Raw genomic sequence first — 21,755 nt, forward strand, 5'->3', positions numbered from 1 at the left:
GCCACGGTAACGCTGGCGCAGTGACGTGTGCGGCTGGACGGTCTGCTGGTGAAGGTCAAGTATGTCTGCTGCTGCTGTGAGTAACATTTAGCCTCAAAAGCTCGTAATTAAACCGGTGTGTATCGTCTCAAGACGGCAGGAAACAACAGAGGACACCGACAAGAAATCACAGCAAGTCATTCAGGCGTTACACCGTGTTTGGTGACCCAGCAGATCCGTGCAGGAAGAAGTGAGGCCAACATAAATGCTAATTATTCTTAGCTATAAACATCAACAGCATAGTGTTGAACTACTACTGTGAGTAATAACCCAGCTTTTAGAATACTATTTAAGTAAAGAAGCCGGTAAGACTTTATAATAACCATCAGTAATAACAGTAACTGTATATTAAAGATGTATTTATCTTTATTTGTAGAGGGACCATGTACAATAATCAGAGTTAGCTTAGAGCTAATCTACATCTGCAGTCCCTTGGCAGGACATGATTAAAACTTCACATTAAAATAACTAATAACTGTAGCAAACATAATTAAACACAGTGATATGAGATCAGTGGTGACAAAACTGAGTGTCTTCAAACTTTAGTTAATAGTTATTTCACTGTTGACATGCAATGACATGCTTTATACAAGATTTATTTAGCAGTTGTAAAGATAATGGCCATCTGAATGATGCTTATAGATGAATTATGCAGTATCGATTAACCATTTTCAATGTGCTCTATACTACAACAATTAAGCAATAAACAGCTGCTTAATGAATGTTATTAAAAGCAATTCATTGTTTGTTCACAGTGAACTGAGGATTATTAACTTTAAAATGTATAAACGATGGTTAGGATAAAGCGTTGTACCAAATGTATTTAAAGTAGCTTAATGGAGTTATAAACACGAGCTGTGGTTCATATTTTATAGTTGCTTTGCATCGATTTAACATTATACAATATTTGCTTTGGTAATTTATTTTCATATTTCAGTAAATGTACTTGCTTTTATCCAAGTAAGATTTTAAATGCAGGATTTTTAAAGTATTTTTATGACGTGGTATTGATACTTTTAAAGGATCTTCATCTAACACTGCAGGTCACACAAACCCATGGGTCACCAGCTGCACTGTAACACCCGTAATTCCAATATTAAATTCCTTAATAACGTCTCCTCCGCTGCCCGTGTACAACCTTGGAGAGGTGAGAGTGTGGCTTCAATGTGTGAGCTGCCTCACCAGTTGAACTATTTCATGGCTTTTGTGTTGGGGATTTTTTTAGACAAACACATCACCCTCTGGCATTAAACTCAATGCAACAACACCTGAACTAACTCTTCAGCCTTGTCGACCTTCTCCACAGGGTAGATTTTGCACGTCATCAACATCAAAGAGGGTTCAGCAAGAAGCCAAACTCAAGTCAGCTCAAGTGCTCTGTGCCGAGCCGCAGGTAACAACTTCGTTAACTCTTCCCGAACCTTACGTTGTAAAGAGTCCGACCTTTGATTCTGACCTCTTGCAAAACACTGCACACCATTTAAACCTACTCATCAAGAAGTCCAGTATGACCAGATCTATGAAGTCCACCAGTCGTGTGCCTTTGTCGTACGGCGGGGTCTTTTTCACCGTCGAGCAGTAGTCTGGCTCTGACTCCCACCTGAAACAGACAGACATCATTCACTCTCGATGTCACAGGTAGACCAGATTTAGAGGATTGGAATTTGCAGCCCTGGTGTTAATGATGATTAATCAATGATAGATTGTAGAAGCACTGTAGCTGTTGTTCTGGTCTCACATATAGACATGTGTGTGTTTTTTTGGATGTTTTGAGGGCGTGCTGAGCCTGAATCACTTCATCTCATCCAGCACGCTGGTTTCTCTATCGCTAAAGACAGATAATTCCACTGACTTTGCCAGTTTGCTGCGGCTGTAGGAGCGTCTCCAAGGGGATCTCCAGGACCTGCGGGACGCCAGGGAGAGATCGGGCAGCATGACAGCCAGGGAGCCCTCCAGCTTTCTGGGCCGACCGCAGACGGCGTGCTCTGTGGAACAGTAGTAGGAGCACTGGCCGTAGAAACATACGTTACCCACTAGGAGGAGCCAGAGGAGCAGGGCAGAACAGGAGAGGAGAGAGGAGAGGAGGGGAGGGGAGGAAATGAAAATGACAAAGAAAACATTTGGATAAAAGAGTTTGTGGGTGGTTGTGACCAGAGAGAATAAGAAAAAAAGGAAAACAAATCAAAGAGATTTCAGAATCGGCTGACAAACAACCGGGGCATTGTAGGCAGGCTGAAAGAATCACGCAGGCTCGTGTGAGCGGGTACCAGGGGAAGTGAAGAAGGTTCGAGCCACCTTGCGGTCGGTGGTGACACGTTTGATCTCCTCGACCACGTCCACCAGCCTCCCCACCACCGGAGGGATTCTCCTGTAGCCCAAAATCCTGCAGGGAGAGTCGGGGGGGGGGGAAAGGAGGACAAGAAGACAAAAGCAAAAGGAAATGGGAAGGGAGTCGAGAAGAAAATACGATTCAGAGTTACGTAACATGTTCTCATTTTGTGGCCATTTCCTCCAGCATTACACTCACTGTGGCAAACTCTACGTAGAAAAAAAAAAATTGGACTTGGTACCTGTCCAAGTGAAAAGCTGCGATTTCTGCATTATGTCTCTCAAAGTCAGAGAAGTAGTAGAGGTTATAGTTGGTTTCCTCGTCTCTCTCCTGCCTGTCAGAGAGCGAGAAAGTCAAACTGTAGCGTATAATGCATTAATTAAATTCACACAAGCCTCTTTTATTTGCTCCCTTGCTTTGAACAAGCTCACACGGGCTGTGGAAGTTTCTGTTCTCCACTAAAACCAAACACTAACTGGGCATAAAGAAATATTTGACACGGTGCTTTCTAATATTTACCCACTCGCGACATTTCTCAGTTGTCTGAAGGATTAAAAATGCCTTTTTCTATGTGTCCACAGTTTCCCCCTCCTGATTTACTGAATGGATTCCCTCTTTCTGGGATTTTATTCCGCGTGATGGATTTGCCACTTGCGACTCACTTCATGGGCTTGAACATGGCTTGTCCATAGTTAGGAAATGACATCACCAGCTTCAGTTGCGTCCCCCCAGACTTCTGCACTGAAAAACAATGGCAAGAACGTTTCTATAGCAACAAAGCACACACAGTTTGCACACACACACACACACAAACACACACATGCCACACACCGCGCTGTGACCAAACATGAAGGCCTTTAATGGGGCGCACACACTCAAAATATAACAAAGAATATGTGTGAGTCATCGCGATATAACACAGTTCACTCACACCCATGTGTCATCTCACACACACACACACACAACCTTACTTGTATTCATTCACGTGTCACTCAGCCTTCACCCTCTAACACGGTATTAGCAGAGACATTAGGTACAATAAATCAGAACGACGTATTCTAAATGTTTCTTTAAGTCCATTTATATATTTTCTACTACATATAAATTGATCATTATTTCTTCAACTGAGTACATGTATCTCTTTATCTCCATCTTCAGTTATTAAGACAAAGCCCCGGCTGCCTAACAAGCACCCTGTTGTTGCACATTCTTACCGTCCTTGATCTGTTTTGATTACAGTCACTGTCACGCTGGGCTGTAACAGGCACACACACTCAGTCTTTTCTGTGAGCTCGCTTTGAAGTTTAATATCAAAAAGAATTAATCAAAGCCAGGAACAAAATTTGCATCGGTGAGAAATTAACTGTTTGTTCCGCTGTTTTGTTACTGGAAGAGGAAAATGGGGGGGGGGGGGGATGATTAGAATGTGAGGCCTCGTGTTTTCAAATTACGTGCAGTTTGTCAAGGTTGAGTGAAGATTCGAACACAAAAAAAAAAAAAAACCTGCGTCCTTTCTATATTTATGCCGCCGCTTCTGCATGGAAACCTTGTGTGTGTGTACTCGACTGGTCTGAGATGTTCTTGAGACATTCTCAAGTCTGAGACCTGATATAATTTTTTCATTTTGCTTTGTATCTCTGTTTTCTGAGGCTAACTCTTCACAGTAACTGCTCAGCTAAAAGTGTCAGAAGTGGGTGCACGAGCTTCAGTGTAAAGAAACAATAATAATAATAAAAAAAAAATCTTTTCAAATCGATTTAGTATCTCAGAGCTTTCAGACACTTTGGTTACGCTGGGCGAGATGTGTGGAGTTTTAAAACAAGTTTTATGTTTCACTTGTTTAGGAGAATGCCGCAGTGCCGTTCTGCTGTGAAGCTCCAGAAATGAAAAGAAATCTCCAGAACTTTCCAACAACATGAGGGTGAGTAGATATTGACCCAACTTTCATTTGTGTCTGAACTTATCCTATAGCATTAGAAGAAGAAGAAGAAGAAGAAGAAGAATAGCATTAAAATTGCACAAGCTAGCCAGATCAAGAGCTTTTTTTATGACAGGACGCAGTGATATGTTCGTACCATAACACCATACTTTTTGTCCTTGAGGGCTGGCAGAATCAGTTCCTCGTCGCAGCTTTAATTAAACCAGACCAAATACACAAACAGTGGAAAAAAAAGTTAGTGTGGAGAGACGTAGCTGATTGACTGACACTGGGGTGTTTGCTCCCTGGCCAGTGATTCATATAGTATATTCATCTCCATCCTCCGCTGAGCCCCCGAGGCCCTTCAAAGGTTCGCAGTAGCTTTCATTTCAAGAGAAGTAAGAAGCGAATCTACATTTGAAAGTCGAACCCTAAACCTCAGGTGCCACACGATCTTAACAAGCTTTCCCTTCATCTGCCCTCTCTCTCCCTGAAGCCGGCCCACCTTCTCCACTAAGAGGTTTCACCCTGGAGGCAAAAAATTAGTCCCAGTTCTGGCAGATCTACTGCTTTTCACCACATCTTGTTTTTGAGCCGACCGGAGTCTCTCACTTATTATATCAAGAGGTGTACTGAGTCACCCTCGAAGCTGACTCAGATCCTCCCCGTCCACCCCTTGAAAAAACATCTCTGGTTTGATCGTCTGACACCTCCTTCTGTAAGGCGAGCCTCCGGCTCTGTGCTCTGAGAGAGAAGACTCTGCAGGAGCACACGTCGCATCAGCGGCCCCCGGCTCAGAGATCTCGTGTCACACCTGCGCTGACGATGCGTTGCGTGGCGAGCTGCTCGGTCAGCGGCGCCATGTTGGGGTCACGACGGGGGTACAGCTGCCAGCGGGAGATGCCCAGGTGGAAGCGCAGCCAGGGAGGGTGGCTGGTACTGCTGCTGTTCCACTGGACATCCTCGTAGCCTTCCTTGCTAGCACTCACCCTGGAGAGACAGAGAGAGACGGAGGCGAGGGAGTGTGTCGGCATTATGTTCTTCTCTCTGATTTAATTGAGAGACAGACACCGGCACCAGACACGCTAAACAAATAACTGATGATTTGTTCAGCAGCATCACATCCATATAAAGACAGAAAAAAAGAATCAGAAACAACTTTGGTTGAGTCACGTATCCAGTAAACTCGCTTTCTGAAGCTTCTAAGTGTGAAACTCGCCGCATCTCTTTGGGTTTTGGACTGCCGGTCATTTGGAAACGCCATCTTAGTTTCTTGATGGCGATATTTTTTACTGTGCTTTGAAAATTTATAGACAAAACAATAAGAAATAGCTTCAGAAAGTTAGTTTCAGCTTCAAATGCACAGTGTGTCATTTCTGCCTTGAGGAGTCTCTCTGTTAAAACTTAAGATACCAGTAGCTTCATGGGATTTGTTGTCTTCATTATTAAATAACCACTATTGATGAAAATCTATGTGACTCACACAGAAATGTAAAAAAAAAAAAAGACGAGATACTTCTTAAAGTTTTATTCACTTTGTGTTTAGTCGCTCGCTGTCTCACAAACCATCTGATGTTTCTTCCACAAGTTTTAGCGACAGACGACTAAATGAAACGCGCCGTCACCTTGAGTAAACTCACCGATCTCTCTGGGTTTGAACATTGTTGGAAACTTTTCAGATAATGTAAGTACAAAGATCAAGACCGATGCAGGAATCTAACATTTTCTACTTTCAACCGGAGCTGCAGATTGGTCGTCGGGTCGGGTATATGAACCGCACTCGGGACGGGAAGGCCAGCGGAGAAAGATGCCACGGAGCATTCCTGCGAGGCTGCTCATATTTTCTAGCATCTGCAAATGCTGCACAGAAACACATCGACCGACAAACATACAGAAGCTCCGAGCATACTTGCAGAGACACAACAGAAACCTATAGTAACAAGCGTTGTGACGAATACAAACAGGAGATCACGTCTGCTCCCTGCTGTGTGACCCATCTGCTGAAAATCTTCACAAGTGTAATACGAGCAGAATTCTACGTACAGTCGTCCATTAAAGCTTTTTCGCCTTTGGCTTTTATTTGCTTCAGATTCATATTGAGTGGATGTGTTGTGTCTGGGTAGCGAGGTGTCAAATATAATAACCCTCGCAGGCAAAACGTTTTATTGACTCGACTGCAGCAAGTGAGAGGAACTGAAATGCTGAAAGACTTTAGATGAAGCAAATACGATAGTGTTTGCTTGAGGTAAAAGGGATTATAGGAAGGTATGGTTTTTTTTTTGTTTTATTGTAACACTATGTGAGAGGAGAAATCTCTCACACACAAAGAGTCCTTTTTGCACATGAAACTGTAGTATTGTATATACTGACCACATCTGGGAGCTCTTCTCGCTCGCCTTGATCTTCGGTTTCACTTTCAGCAGCCAGTCTTCCTCTGGGATAGGAGGGCTGGGCATGTTGTAAAGAGGATGGTCAAACAACGCTTCCAGCTTCGACTGCCCAGACGCCACAGATTCTGCCCGGTCGGTGCCGTGACGATGCTCACCGCCCGGCATGTTCATTTTACCCTCTGTCGCTGATAAGAGCCCGTCCGAGAGTGCTCGCACATGGCCTTTGGCACCCTTGTTGGCACCCTTATTGGAAGAATCTCCATGTGTGGCATCGGTCGGACCACTCAGCCCCACAGAAGTGTAGCTGGCGCGCGTCAGGTCTCGCAGGACATGTGTCCTCGGCGGCAGTAGGGGGTCGCAGGGCTGGTGGTGAATGGGAAGAGAGACAAGCGCCAGCAGGAGGTAGAGGAAAACGGCGACGAAGGCCAAGGACAGACAGATTGTCCTGGAGCGACTGCGCATACGCCTCATCATCCCACCGAGAGGAGCTGAGAGAGGGCGAGGAGAGGTGAACACATGGAGGGAAGGAGGGAGGAAGAAAAATCTGTGCAAAAGACGCTCTGATGATATGAGGGAAGCCATATGGCACAGCGTTAAAAAAAAAAAAAAAACGAAGTCAGAGCATCATGCAGTCTGTATATAACAACACGCTTATACATCGAAGAAAGTCACTCCCAGCATACTTTGACTTTCTGACCTTTCTGAAGTCGGTTTCCGTAAAGAGAAAAAAACAAAAGGCAACTTACACACAGTTTCCTTCCTTTTAAAATCCCTGCTGTCGCCTCGCTGCTGCTGCTGACTCTGTCCAGTATCCAGGCAGCTTTACAGTCAGACCTTTGAAAAACTTAGTTCAGGTGCGGCGCGGATTGATCTCATTCTACAAAGTCTCCGAAAGTTACTTCACAAAAGAGTGTAGCTTTTTTTTTAATTAAAAAACTCTGAATCTAGAGGTGCGTTTCATGCTTAACAGGCCGTGTTGGAAGGGCAAACTCCTTGATTGTTCATGACAGCCAGGACCGTCCAATCAGGAGCTACTTCAGCACACACACACACACACACACACACACACACACACACACACACACACACTCCAACATACACTGGATTAACACTGATGGTTTGAGATTTTTTAAAGGAACATTCAAAGACAATCAAGATCATATTTATAGATATTTATAGTATTACTCCTACAGCTGCTAGACTGCCTCCAGGGATGTCTCTTGGTGCATTGTGGGTAATGTGGGTGCTTCTTTGAAAAGTATAAAATTATTAAAAAAAAAAAAAAAGCGACATATGTTGTTCTACTGTATCCCATTTTGATTTCAGCATGTACACAAACAGTGAGTTATCTGCAGTCTGTTCGAGGCTCCAACAATGTGGGCTTTAATAACCAGGCGGTATGAGAGCAGATAGTTTATATTCTGTGAGCGTATCTGCTCTGAGACTTTGATTCAGGCACCTCAGACTTCATGGAGATTCCCACAGGATGCACCGTTCCTGTGAAGTACGGGCTCTTTAAAGTCTGGGCGTGTGCGTGTTATCTACATGTTGTAAGGCTTTATGTGTGTCTCATACGCAGATCTGAGAGAGTTTCACAAATTGCACGCCTCATAGCCCTCATGACTGTCTGAATACAGTGTATTGACGGCGCAGAGAAAAAAGGGATCCCCTACCTTAAAAAAATGACTCACCTCCATCAGCTTAACAAAGTGCATTGAGCAGATTTTAGCGCGAGCCTCCTCCTGTAGTCACGCAGGTGGTCAGATTCATTTATTATTCATCAGCGCTCATAAAACATTGATCTCCTGGATCACAGCAGGAGCTACATGCAAATGAAAAGCGAGCGGGATTAACGTGATGTAAAACCAAAGCCATCGTTGCATGTCTGTAATTTTTATTATGCAGAAGGGTCACGACTGTCCTCGTGGGCAAACACGGGCTCAAAACTTTGGACGTCTGAAACGTTTGGGGAGACTCGGACGAGTTCGGGAACAAATCTGCCCGGTGTGTTCAGCTGCGTTGGAAGCTTTTGGAACTATACGGACGGTTTTTGGTCAGATTCAACTTGCAAAGTCTGAGAGAGTGTCGGCAGTCGGAGGATTGGACGCCATCGGATACTCTGATTGGTTGTCTGTTCAATGAACATTATGTTTGGCGATGTGCTAGAGAATCATCGCGGTATGTTGGAGGGGCGGAACAAACCACGTCCCACATTGGCGCGCACAGTATTGTCCAAGTTCCAAGGCAGCTGGCTGTTGGTTTGAGTCTGGGCAGCGTGTGGGGTCCTTTAGTTTGGAGGCCAGGGTGTCTCAGCGGGTCTGAATTATTTAAATGCAAAGATTAGGACACATCTCAGTGGGTTTTAGCTGTCTACTAAAAAAAGCTACGTTCAGTGGCACATCAGAATATATGTGACTCAGAAGAAGCTAAACATTTGTAAGCGGTTTTAGATGAACATTTGTGGCGTTACGGTCTCATGAAGCTGTGTGTCAGGAGGTGTTTTCAACAGACAAATTAACTCATGTCGGAAAGGCAAGTGTGTCATTTTGTGGTTTAATTTGTCTCCTGTCCTCTCCATTCTTGTCAAACCCTTCAGTGGCCACTTTGCAGTGAACAGATACGCTGGGAGTCATTACGCTCTTCCACGGTCTCAGCACATTCCTTTTCTTCCCCCATCGACGATGAGCTGTGACTGAACACCAGGAGTCTGTAGAGTTACGACAGTGATAATAAATTAGACTCGAAGTGCGTTTCATGAAGCCTGAGGATGCTTCAGAAAAAGAAAGAAAGCAGAGAGTCCACTTTCTTATCTTTCACTGGGGGAAGCAAAGACTAAGACTCTGACATGATGATTAATTTGTGCTTCACTGAATCATGGAACTGTGTCGTGTTTGAACTGAAATCAGCGTGTGCTTGAACTCTTTGGCCGTCCTGCTTATTTCATTTTGGTTCGCGTTCTTGTTCGGCCTCGTCGTGGTGGCAGCCTTGGATGGTGGATGGTGGAACTGTTTTTTTTTATTTTAAATTGAAATCACTTTCAGGGTTGTCAACACCGGTGCAGTCATCTCTTTCAGCCGCCACCAGGATGCAGTTTGTGGGTTTTTATTTCAATTTCTTACTGCAAGTGAAGCAAAAAGCTCGCAAGGATACCTCCAGCCTTTCAGCGGGGCGATGAGAGGAATCAATCAGGAGGGAGAGAACGCGAGGACACCTCCGTTTTCTCTCCCTCGAATCTCGTGATTTGTTTTCCGTCACTTCAGCTCACCTACCAGCCCTGTGGCCAGTTTACTTTTATTGCCAAGTGTCTCTGTTGTTGTCTGTCGCTGTCTCTCTCTCCGTCCCTCAATGATGTATTATAAACAAGCTTGTTTCTGGCCTGATCCACACACACACACCAGTCGTCTCTCGCTACGTTTCACCATCCTCCTCCACTTTTCCCAAAACTTAATAAAAGGCGGCCCTTTTATTCCAGTCAAAATGAGCTGGTGGGACACAGAGCCACAGGAGCTGGTGGTCACACACTCGCTGGGAAAAAAAAAGCCACTCGAGCACACGCTTTTATTAAAACTGGATTGTTTTTTTTGTTTTTTTTTCTCATCTCTCAATATAAAAAGCCCACCAGCGGTGTTGGGATGAAAAATGCATCCCTGACGCTCGCTGTCCTCCGTCTCTTAACTATTGTCACGCTCTCATCTCGCTCCACTCCTCTCTAACTCTCTGGCTCCGTCAGCGACTGTTGCAATCTGAATTTTTCAGTCGCTAAACTCTCCAAAAAAAAAAAAACTAAAAAAAATAACTCACTTTTCTCTCCATCACGAAGGCTCTATTTCAACACCAGATACTGAATCCTGAGAGCTGTCAGTCACCACATCTTAAACCCCCTACAGATGTCTTCTCCGTTTTACTTCCTGTGTCTTTTCACATACACACACACGCACACACACACACACACGCACACACACACGGAGGCTCCAACCTTCCCTCCACACATCATTGCAGGTGGTAAGGAGGTTGCTAAGATACGGCACTGAGCTTTTCCAACATAACAGAGATGCTTCGAATGAGGACACAGTGTGACGGCACAGAAACTGTGTTTGAAGTTCAACATCAACAGCTGAAGCACTAATCAGTGGTTTTTTTCCACATTTTTATTAAAAAAAGATATTTTTTCTCCACTGCCTGTTGATGCAACACAGCTATATGAAAACACTCCTGCGGGTTAGACTGTAAAGATTCTGAGGAGTCTGAAACCAGTGTCCTTTCTTGGAAACTCATTACTTGTACGACCTTTAATTCAACTTAAACTTATAAAATGTAAACTGTAGTTAAGGTCCCACAATTCCCAGAAAAGACGTGTGTCCTCACTGCTAAAGCCTTTGCTCACAGCAGTAATGGTGATTTATTTACAATGAATAAAACTTGAGAAACCGGTAATTAAATTATGCACAAAGGAGCTGGTGCTAGGTGCTGCTCAGCCATACTTTATTATCGAGCTATTGCAGCTCACATCAACCGCGGCTGCAGACTAGTTTCCTGGTTGGATGCGAGCGCCACGATTTGAAAACGCCAAACAGTGTTATAACACAACGTGATTTTCAGAAAGTGCACAAAAAACTAAATGTCAACAAGAAACGTGCAGCACAATATGCAGAAACATAACAACTCAACACACAACGGTTCAGTAAAAACAAAGAAATACATAAGAAGAGAGATGTGAGCGTGGTGTTTAATAGTTTCCTCTGATGTTAATGATGTCTGGAACTTCACCTCAAGTTCATGTTGAGCCTCCAGCAGCACAATAAGCCTCCTCTCTGCACACTGGGGAGAGTGAATCTGTGTTGAGACTGAGCAAACAGAGACTTTGGTGTGACTCTGCGGCTCCTTGTATGAATATTTAACAACACCAAGGAGACACAGGGAGAGGGAGGAGATATATAAAGAGTGTCTGAGGTGAATAATGAATGAGACCCATCACAGGGTGGAGCCATGTTTACCGACACAGGACCCACCGGATTCATCAGGCGGCTGTTACAGTAATTTGCAGAACATGCTTCACATGAAACAGGTCGACCAGGTGAAACCAGGTGAAAGTTAAATCAGTGAGTTAAATCCACACAAATCCGGATGCATCCTGGTCAAATCCATGGCAGTCGTGTGGGTAGATGTTTACAGGACGGAGAAATGTCAAAGGGATTTGTAAGCCAGTGGTTTCTCGGGCCTGCGCTGCTTCTCAACACCGAAACGTTATGAATGCATTTCTGCTGTTCAGACAGGAGATTCCTGCCAAATCCCCTGTCGAGAACTGGCAACATCACAAGCAGGGACTGTAGCACCCGTCAGCGCTGCAGCCAAACTAACAATCAACTTCGGCAGCGACACAACAAACTGGATGAAATTACCTTCAAGAGAAATTTAGAGGAAGATCTCAAATCTCATGAATCGAGGTTCAAGGTCAGCTGCAGTGTCGCTTCCAGAAATATGTTAAAAACACAGAGAGGTGTGAAACATCATGTCTCCGTATCCCAAATACCAGTGCAACGGAGAAAAAAACATATAAATATACAAAGAAGACAGATTATACTGTATAAGTGTGCAGTATGAGGTATAAATATACAGGATGAGGCGGCAATCATGACGGTGCAATCTGTAGCTAATGTGCTGGTGTGAATGTGACTTATGCAGTTTGTGTGTGTGAGTGTACGAGTGCTCAGGTGTGTGTGCGTGTGTGTGTGTGTGTGTGTGTGTGTCTGTTTGTCAACCAGTCACAAGTTGACTCTCCTGTTACCGTCTCTGACAAACACGATCCAGGCTCCGAAGAATTAATCTTCCTTCGAGGGAATTAAAATTGTTGTGGTTGTTTACATTTTTTTGGGGGGGGTTTTCAGATTTGGCACCTTCGCCCTGACGTTTAGCAACATCAGGTGAGAACAAGTGAAGAACAGCTCTGATCCTCGTGGTCCAGAGACGTTAGTTCACAGTGGTTTGTATTGTTGCCCCGGATTAGGAGGCTGCAGTGACAAAAAATGAGGACAGAAGATTGTTTTCTACTGTTCAAACACTGACAAGAAACACTGGTCCCACAATGACGACTTAAAGGCTAATTACTGTTGCTAGAGGTGTCTCAATCAAAACATTAAGAAAGACGTCAGTACTGCGGGATCATGGGAGTTATTGTCACAGAGGAGGTGATGTTTTAAAGTTTTACTCACTCTCTGACGCTCGTTATATTAACAGGCGGCCAAATTGAAACGCAGCGTACAGATTTCTCTCAGTTCAATCATTGTAGGAAACATTTGGGATGATGGAAGGACACAACTCGACACGCTCGGGTCAATTTAGAATTTTCAAAACAGGAATTTCACGTGTTATTTCGTTAAAGCTATGACAAAGACCTGTCGTTAACTTTGTATTCGTGCTGTACTGAAGCACCAGACTACAGAGCAGCTGTTGTTAGTGACCTAATTCATCCTCAGCACTAAAATCAATCTTAATTTGTCGACTTAACCAGCCTGGATATGAAGGAATACGACCAGGTGGCAGCCATTAAGAATAACCAGTCTAATTACACAGAAATAGCCCACTGAGGGTCACGTTCACTTATGAGACATCACTACCAAATCCTGCTTTTAAATTACTGAACAATTAAACTTAAATACAGCGCAGAGATGTAAAAGAGACTTTGGCACTTTGCAACAAAATCTTTAACAGGGCCCAAATGTTCACCTCAATTTCACTTCATGGTTTCCTTTTCTAATTTTATTCAAAGAAAGCCACAGTTTACAAGAGCAAACTCACTTTTTCATGCAGTTTCGGGACTCTACAGAGACTCACAGACGCTTGCCTGTAAACGGTCCATGTAATATTCACACACAGTAAAAAAAATAATGAGCAGAACACATGCTTGCTTTGTGACAGACAGATCATCACTGGCTATTTCCTGCACAGGAAGAGAAATTCCTTCTGACAAATTGGCGCAACGTGAGTGTGAACAGAAGAGAAATGAAGTGAAAGGGAGCTGACGAGAGAGAAATCTCACTTCTGAGGCCGGAGAGCAGGCTGACCTGAAGCAGGGTCACGGCGTTTTGGATACACAAACATCGAAGCGGACGTCGCCAGATTCTGTTGATTTGTCAATAATGGCGGCCTCTCGCCCTCCACCGCCGGGTTAAAATGCCCTCCACACTGCCGCGGTGCAAAGCAGGCACTTCATTGCGTCACATTACAGTTCTCTCCTGTAAAAAGTTAAGTCAAATATTTATTTTTGTATCAATATATTCCTCAGGTCCTCTTATTCCTTTTATATACTACACTGTGTTGATACTTTACTCCTGCACATGTGCTTTAAAAGTAAGTTTATTTTTTCAGGTTACTTATTGCTGTCAGCTGTTTTTACTGGTTCAGAGGCGACAAGATGACACATCACATCACACAGTCAAACTTCTGTGTGTTTTCATCACTTAAATGGTTGATTTTAATGCTAGAAGTCAGATTTGTTTGAGGTTAAGACAGAAATCAGGATTAGAATCGGGGTTGATTTCACGTCAGGGATACAAACGCACACAAACCCAGTACAGATAGAAATACACAAACATGTTGACACATATAAATGTAGCAATAATAAGTGATGATGACACAACACATACAAATGCAGCAATTAGTCAGGTGATAATGACACAAGGCTGCAGGGTGCCACTGTTTTGGTCGCACACGCTCTCAAAAATCCATCAGGTGTGACTCAACATTGCTGCCAGCCAGAAAGTAAATGAAGACGTATTAGGAGCACACAAATGATGTGCCGGTGCAGCTGAGAGAGAGAGAGTCTGGAGCCTTGTCGTCAAGGACATAAAGGAGTTTCATGTTTCATGTGAGCAGCAGGCAGGTTGTGAATGCATCTACTCAGCCTGCTCAATACTCCTTGAGACGTGCTGCGTGGTTAACGATGAGGGGAACTGATACGGATTAGGTGTGAGTGCAGATATCCTTGAAAAACTAGCCAGCTAAAGGCTGCAAATTGCCTTTTGTTTATGTGAAAGGGAGGTGTAATATTCCTTCTTTTTTTAAAAAAAAAAAGCCGCCACTGGGATCGGCAGCGACGTACAACATATGCGTCGGAAGAATATTCAGCCCTGTGTCAGTTTCAAACAACATGTTGGCTAAGCTCCTCAGCGACCTTTTCAAACAAAAATACCATCTTTCACAGTCCCTGAGATCTGGTTATTGACGATTCTCTCGGCTGTGATGGCTAGCATCTGCCGGATCTCAGCGGCTGTCCAGTTGCCCATCTTGACATCTACGGATAAAGTGATGGACTAACTGCTGTGATCAGCTGTTTCCTGGTTTTAAAACTCACCTCCGCCCATCTCATGCAATTGGCGGCACATCGACGACTTGGATTTACACAGAAATGGAGGCGGAAATAAGTGTACCCTCTGAGGCGTCATATTGGTGGACCAGAACAGACCCCCAGTATATCGCCTTCTGTCTAAATTCGTGGAACTAGCCGCTAAAAGGACGGCCAAATTGTCAGGTTGCTGCCCAGCTGCCTTATGTAAACGTCTTCTGCACTTGTGCGAGATGCAATAAGTCTCCTTAACATCGGGTGGCACTAGTCTCGTGCCAGTAACCAAAAAAACTGAAAACAGGAAATGACGGAACAGAGTGCTTAGAAAAACAAATCCCACACAGTATTCCGCCCCTCCCACACACTGCGCTGATTCGCTAGCACACCGCCAATCAGAATGGTCATACAGCTAGCACACAACCAATCAGAGCATCCGATGGCTCAGACGGGCAACAGCCAACGTTCTCAGACTTCGCATGTTGAATCGGAGCAGACTCTGTCCATGCAGTCGCAAAAGCTTCCAACGCAGCTGAACAGATTTGTTCCCGAACTCGTCCGAGTCTCTCCACACGATGTGTTTCAGGCTTTATACATCACCTATCACCCACCTACAATGCAGCACTTAACAACAAGTCACACCTGGGCTCACCTGGTCCTTGCAGCCCACATGAAGGTCGGTTTGACCAACAACCAACGTCTTCAAGGGACTGAAGTCCAGTTGCCTCTGATACAGCATCTAACCTTCATCAACATCCTTGAACTTCTTTTCATCCTTTTGAGCAGACTGATGAGTCACTCACTTGATTACTGCATCTCATCACGATACTAATCTTTAATTTCCTGGTTGTAGTGACCTTGAAATTCCTGCAGGAGTTTTTTTAATTTAAGCATTAAAGAACAGAAGCAGGTTATTTTGCTCATCGTCTTGTTCCCCTTCTCCCTCTCTCTCTCTCTCTCCATGCAGTTCTGCCGGGCGTGTCGGGATCACGTTTCACTGACGGATTCTTCCAAACTGCTGCTGATGCTTTTAAAATGGATCTCATGAACTGGAGCAACTCTCCCTGGAACCACACAGAGCGCAGCCGACTGAGGTTACCGCTGCCTTTCAACGAGGAAAACTCCACAAAGATTGTTTAAGCAAAACTGTCAGTTTGAGAAACTTTCTCACAAAAAAAAATTTAAAAAGTAAATTGCCTTCAGAGGATTGCATTTGAACTTTAAAGCTGCATCTTTTCAATGCAACTTTCTCCGGTTTCTCGGGGAAAAAAAAAACCCTGCCCCGTTCGATCTTCAACCTGACAAGTCCCAAACTATCCAAACACTTCAGCATTTACATCTCGTTCCTTGTGAACATAAGCCCCTTCTGAGGTATTTATGGAAGCGTCTTTGTTAGTCCTCTCCTCTGTGTATTTCTTATTTATAAAGAGCTGTTTAAAAGCAGCTGCCGGCATGTTGTTCCTCTGAGCAGAAAAAAATTTAAATATTTTCATTAGGGACGCTCGGTTCAGTGATTACGCACCACATATCTGGAACAAACTCGCAGAGAACTGCAGGTCAGCTCCATCGCTCACCTCTTTTAATACAAAGCTGCCTTTTAACTGAAGCAAGGCTGAGATCACTATCTTAAAATGCACTCTGACCTTTATTGTCTCATCTTTAAGTCTTTTTACTTGTTTTTACTCTTTCAGTGTAATTTTATGCCCCTTAAAAGCACTTTGAGTTGCCTTGTGTCTGGATTGTGTTATACAAATAAACTTTGGGCAGATACTGATGCTTACAATAACATATTGAACAATGGATGTTGTTGTTTTCGTTTTCTTTCACTCCACCTTACGTTCCGGGGAAACGGTTTCAAAGTCGTTCAGCCCGGTGTGTTTCTTTGACAGAACACAACTTCGATTGCAGAAGTGATGAAACGACCTTTAATCTGACCTCGTTTCGGTAACCTCCTCTAAAGGCTTCTGAGCCTGCGACACAACTATCGACTGGTTGAGAAGAACTTTTCCAGACAGCCTTACAAACTGATGCCGGGGATGTCATGAAACAATTACAAAGAATACTGCAGGTGGGACTCAAAACCCATCGGTGGATGTGATTACATCTTGTTTGCCGAGAGGCCGACAGCAGTCTGAGCATTCTTCGTTCCCTGACTTTTACTCCATTCTACCGTTTTAAAATGAGGCATTCAAATAAGAAATATATCATCATTTCACTTTTGGCTGTGTTGGTGCAGTCTCTAATAAATGTAACTACATAATTGTTTTTCAAAATAAATAAAAATAAAACGCATCAAACCAAATTTGCTCTTAGAAATTACCAGAAATCTTTTTCACACCTCAGTAGCAATTATTCTTTCCCTGCTGGGGCTCCAAAAATTACATTATCTTATGATAAATTTGACATAAAATGCTGCGTCAAAAACATAATGAATGTAAGTGAACACCTTTAGCAAACATTAAGTATTATGAAGAACACAGGCACCAATTACGGTTCATATTTCACCACATTTCAGAGTTTATTGTACAATCAGGTCAAGTCACACAAAATGATCCATTGCACTGGATCATTAAAAACTGGCATCAACATGAAAACAATCACATTGCTAATATCACCCAGCGAGGGGGGATATTAATAGGGATTATTACAAACACCTTTACAGGGAGAAAAGGTGGATCAGGTGTAGTGTTCGTTCGGCTCAGGAGACTCTTGAGCCTTTCAGTTGTAAGAAGATGACACTGGTCTTTAAAAAGAAGTTTTTCAAGTCGCATCAAAATATGTACACATAAAAAATATTAAAAATTTTATTGAAAGACTAGTGCGGTTGGAGAGAGAGAGAGAGAGAGAGAAAGAGAGAAAGACACGTGTGAAAAGTCACAGATGATGTGGACAGTTTACTGTTGCACAAACTGCTGAGGGAGGTGACGATGAGATGTAATTTTCAAAAAACAGTGTGTGTCCAGCACACACGAACATATAAACTCACTCGCACACACACACGCTCCCTGAAGAGGAATGAGGATAAAGGACTTTGGAGACCCTGGCTGGCTGTATTGTTTGTAAAAGTTGAGCTCACGTTCTTGCACATGCACGCTCACAAACGTTCAGGACCACGGGCGCGGCTTCAGAGACGGACGGAGAGTCGAAAACAAAGAGGGAAAAGGAAAAGTGACGGACAAGGCAGGAAGCTATTTTTAATGCCTACCAGCCAAAGTGACTGCTGCACTCAAAGTTTACCTTCCAACTACACTTTCGAACTGGACAAGATTTCCAACTGATGGTTTATTATCTGCCACAGTGGCTGGCGGTGTGGACAAACTAACCCGCCGCGACAGAAGTGTGATCAGCATCTTGGCTGGCAGCTGGTGTTCATTCCCAGCCCAGTGACCAGGTCAGAGGGGAGGAGGGACCGCGAGGAGGTGCTACGAGCACTTCCACACACACACAGCCAGACTCCCTCCAAAGAACATGTACAGCAGGTTCTTCACTTCGTGTGTGACCTCGAAGCCGAAGCCTTCACCGATCACCACGTGCCACGAACTGCCGAATTTCTTGTCCATTGACTCCTTGATCATCTTCGCTGCACTCTGAGAAAGACAGCGAGGACAAAAAGGGAAAAGCTTTATGTGTAGAGAATGAAGCCTTGCAGTGCAGACAAAAAGTCTAGACACAGCACCGCTGACAGCGCGTGATTTAATTTCCTTGCAAAAGCCATTAACTACAGGCACAGCGTGGCAGGAAAACAATTTCCGACCACACAATATGTTCACTCACCTCATTGTTGGTGGCAAACTTCTCACAGGCTGTGACACAAAGCTCCATGGTCTCAACCCTCATTTCCTCCGGCATGTCCGTGTGCTGGAGACAAACACATATGTTAAATGTTAGACTCAAAAATAAAAACAAAAATCTAAATATAAGGCCGTAGCACACACTGAGCATGTCATACAAGCACACTGCAGTAGCTGGCATGTTCTCATCCAGGAGGCAGATAATGAAACTGCTGCTTTTCTGACTCATGTTGGTGCTTGGAAATAGGACAGTGGTGTATTCATACAAGCTGGCGTGTGTCACCATGGTGATGATGCACATCCAGACAACATAGGTGTGTGTCGCCCTCAAGACTCAGTCAGAGAGGTCATAACTGTCTGACATCCAACTGAGTCTTCTGATGGTAAAATAAACCTCGTCCACCCACAGATGTGTTCGCAAACATTTCTGTAACTTTCCGAAACGGACAATCTGACATCCACACTCGCTTCACGACATGACTGACCAGCTGTGCAGAGGCAGGAGAGGAGCCAGGGTCTGAACTTCTCTTGCCATCTCATTTTTTATTCTCGACATAACTCGAACACAACTATTTACGTTGCTCTTCGTATGAACAACATATGAGCAACACGACAAATATCTTCCAGGAGAAAATGTCTGATGTTGCGTGCAGTTATAGCCATATTTAAACATCTCCTCTCTTCTACTTGTAGTGTGCTTGTTCAGAATTAAAAAAAAAAAAAAAAAACACACCTTTAGATCCCGACATTGCTGCTCAACATGTCTGAAAAACTATAAACTTGCGTCAAAAAATTGTGAGTGATTATCAACAATGTGACATAAGTATAAATATGTATTTGAAGCACATTTAGATGAAGTACTTCCCTCAAAATATCAACATTTTCATACTTGTTCAGTAAAAAAAATTAAATACGCCAAATCACAGACATGCCGATTCTCAAAGGACTTTTGACTTCGGTGACATATTGGAGGTAATTTGTGTTGAAATCTTTATTTTACAAATTAGGGCCACGGCAGAATTACACAAACAACAACATGCTGTTGTCGCACCGGTGTAGAGCTACGTAATGTAGACAGGACCCACATACTGTTTTTCAAGTTCAGAAGAAGATAATTTGCACCTTGCAATACATGTTCAGCAAGTTTTTGGAGAGGATGCGAGTTTATCACAATAAATTTTATTAGAGCTATGAATAATAAATCATAAATCATCCATCTTTGCCTGCCACAGCTTCGCCTTTTTACCCTCAGGGGTGCATCAACTGCAGGTTCTGAACTTATTTTAAAAAATACAAAAACTGTATGATAATTATCAAATTTCAGCCATGAGAAGCAGGTAATTATCAGTATCGGCTGACAAAAATCCATGTTGCATCTCACATTGTTAAGTATGTGTTGTCTTGTTTCCTGGCTATATAACTTTTAAGGATCTTCCATCATTTAATGTGTAAGGATGTTGTCAAAGTACCCAAAGTTTTCCTGTCTTTTACGACAAGGCATGGTTTCTAATATCCACTGGTTACATATTCTGTAAAACATATTTAAAAAAAAAAAAAAAAAACACAGACTCTCATGCACTGGGAAGTTGTCACTCATTTCCAAAAGGCAATTTTAGAGAGCTGATACTTATTTTTGTAGGTACATTTCACGTCCCTGTGAAACAAATACATCTTTACTATAAATACTCAAACCCAGCAGCCTAGAATTTGGAGCCTACACAGCACAAGACAACAATCACAATGTGATCTGGCTGTTGTCACTGCAGAACAAGCTGCTCTCAACACCAGTCAGGATGTTCTTGTCCTGTATCAGGAAGGACTGTCCCGTTTCTGTCCTACCCTGATGAGAGGGAAGCTGTGCAGTCTCTTGTAGTCGGCCTCCTCTTTCTTTCCCTCGCCAGTCCCAGCCATTCCGACTCCTGAGGGGGGGAGGAAAGGACCATTTCTACATGTTAAAAAAGAGCCCACGTAGTAAGAAAGTCAACAAACAGCGTGACAACGTAAAGCATTTCATCAAGGAGCGCGGACAGACTTTCACATCTGCGGCTAAACACTCTTGTAACATGACCCAGCTAGCTTAAAAAAAACACTTAGCCAATGCTAACTAGCTACAACAAGTATCTGTTAGTAGTTTCCGTAAAAATAAGCCGAGTCTCCTTCAGTCAGCTTCGACAGATATCGCGTGTGACGGTCGGTTGGTTGACGTGACCAGGCTCCGCCAGGTTAGCAACCGTTACCAGCGAACCGGGTTTTTACTAGCTGGCTAATTAGCTTAGCTTGTTTGATAGCAAACAGCTGATGCTACCGGTTGATGTCTCCTATTCTACAAAAGCGGCTTCTTTAAATCGTTGGTCGCAGTGTTACGACTTACAGCGTGTCGTCGGTAGATCATAAAGACGGAGTGACGGAGGCGGACACACAGACGGGAGTTACTTACGAGGCCTTTGTCCAGCGAAAACTTCTGCTGTTGGGCTCCCAGTTCGGTTGTTAGGGAGACATTTTAAACAACTGATGTACAAGGGAAGCCCCGCCCACTACAGCCCAGCTTCAATCCTATTGGTTCAGAGTCTGTCAATCAAAAGAAAAGACCCCTATATATCCATCTGGCATTTTTTTTTTTAATATACATTTTTTATATATATAAATCTTTCCATTTCCATAGTTTTTTCTTTTTTCCTTTCTCGTACTGTTTTTATTTATGCATTTTATTTATTATTAATACCAAGGCAAATTGCTTTTATCTGATTCTGAAGTACTTTCATTATATAATATTGTGTTTTATTGTTTAGGCTATGGATCATTATATCTGATGTATAAACAAAAAGTGTACCTAAATCTTGTTGATGGAAGTGGAGCTAAACTGGTGCAATTTCATTCTATAAGGATGCAGTGTATTTGATATAGAATAGAACAGAATAGATTGTTTTGATTGATATGTTATTATTGTATC

At 43.3% G+C, this 21,755-nt stretch overlaps 2 protein-coding genes and 1 long non-coding RNA gene across 6 annotated transcripts in view; 1 reads left to right on the top strand and 2 right to left on the bottom strand.

Annotated features, from left to right (window-relative positions):
* LOC119018780 (extracellular serine/threonine protein kinase FAM20C-like) overlaps positions 1–7,425 on the bottom strand; it is a 33,511-nt gene extending 26,086 nt beyond the window's left edge. The window contains exons 1-7 of the mRNA XM_037097130.1: positions 6,657–7,425; positions 5,101–5,276; positions 3,031–3,109; positions 2,610–2,702; positions 2,307–2,422; positions 1,892–2,072; positions 1,530–1,639 (exon numbers count right to left, since the gene is read on the bottom strand). Coding sequence (XP_036953025.1) covers positions 1,530–1,639; positions 1,892–2,072; positions 2,307–2,422; positions 2,610–2,702; positions 3,031–3,109; positions 5,101–5,276; positions 6,657–7,258 — 1,357 coding nt within the window. The 5' untranslated portion in view covers positions 7,259–7,425. The remainder of the gene's footprint in view (positions 1–1,529; positions 1,640–1,891; positions 2,073–2,306; positions 2,423–2,609; positions 2,703–3,030; positions 3,110–5,100; positions 5,277–6,656) is intronic.
* Positions 27–16,802, top strand: LOC119021352. Of its 2 annotated transcripts, XR_005075662.1 has the most exons (5): positions 27–229; positions 1,346–1,432; positions 4,213–4,289; positions 12,562–12,597; positions 15,982–16,802. It is a non-coding gene; the product is annotated as an uncharacterized LOC119021352 (long non-coding RNA). The 2 variants fall into 2 exon arrangements; XR_005075754.1 differs by lacking the exons at positions 4,213–4,289; positions 12,562–12,597; positions 15,982–16,802 and adding an exon at positions 2,950–4,201.
* Positions 16,803–17,507: 705 nt separating this feature from the next.
* Positions 17,508–21,370, bottom strand: LOC119028910 (dynein light chain 4, axonemal). 3 transcript variants are annotated; one of them, XM_037115358.1, is made up of 4 exons: positions 21,243–21,370; positions 20,645–20,724; positions 18,789–18,872; positions 17,508–18,601 (listed from the first exon to the last, which is right to left on the bottom strand). In XM_037115358.1, exons 2-4 carry the CDS (start codon positions 20,714–20,716, stop codon positions 18,437–18,439), a joined length of 321 nt encoding a protein of 106 aa, XP_036971253.1. In that variant the 5' UTR covers positions 20,717–20,724; positions 21,243–21,370; the 3' UTR covers positions 17,508–18,436. The 3 variants fall into 3 exon arrangements, with proteins under 3 accessions (XP_036971253.1, XP_036971268.1, XP_036971260.1); XM_037115373.1 differs by having other exon boundaries at positions 20,645–20,750; positions 21,243–21,337; XM_037115365.1 differs by having other exon boundaries at positions 21,177–21,320.
* Between the last annotated feature and the right edge of the window lie 385 nt (positions 21,371–21,755).

Source organism: Acanthopagrus latus, chromosome 1 (genome assembly GCF_904848185.1).
Source record: "Acanthopagrus latus isolate v.2019 chromosome 1, fAcaLat1.1, whole genome shotgun sequence".
In the NCBI taxonomy this organism is placed as follows: domain Eukaryota; kingdom Metazoa; phylum Chordata; class Actinopteri; order Spariformes; family Sparidae; genus Acanthopagrus; species Acanthopagrus latus.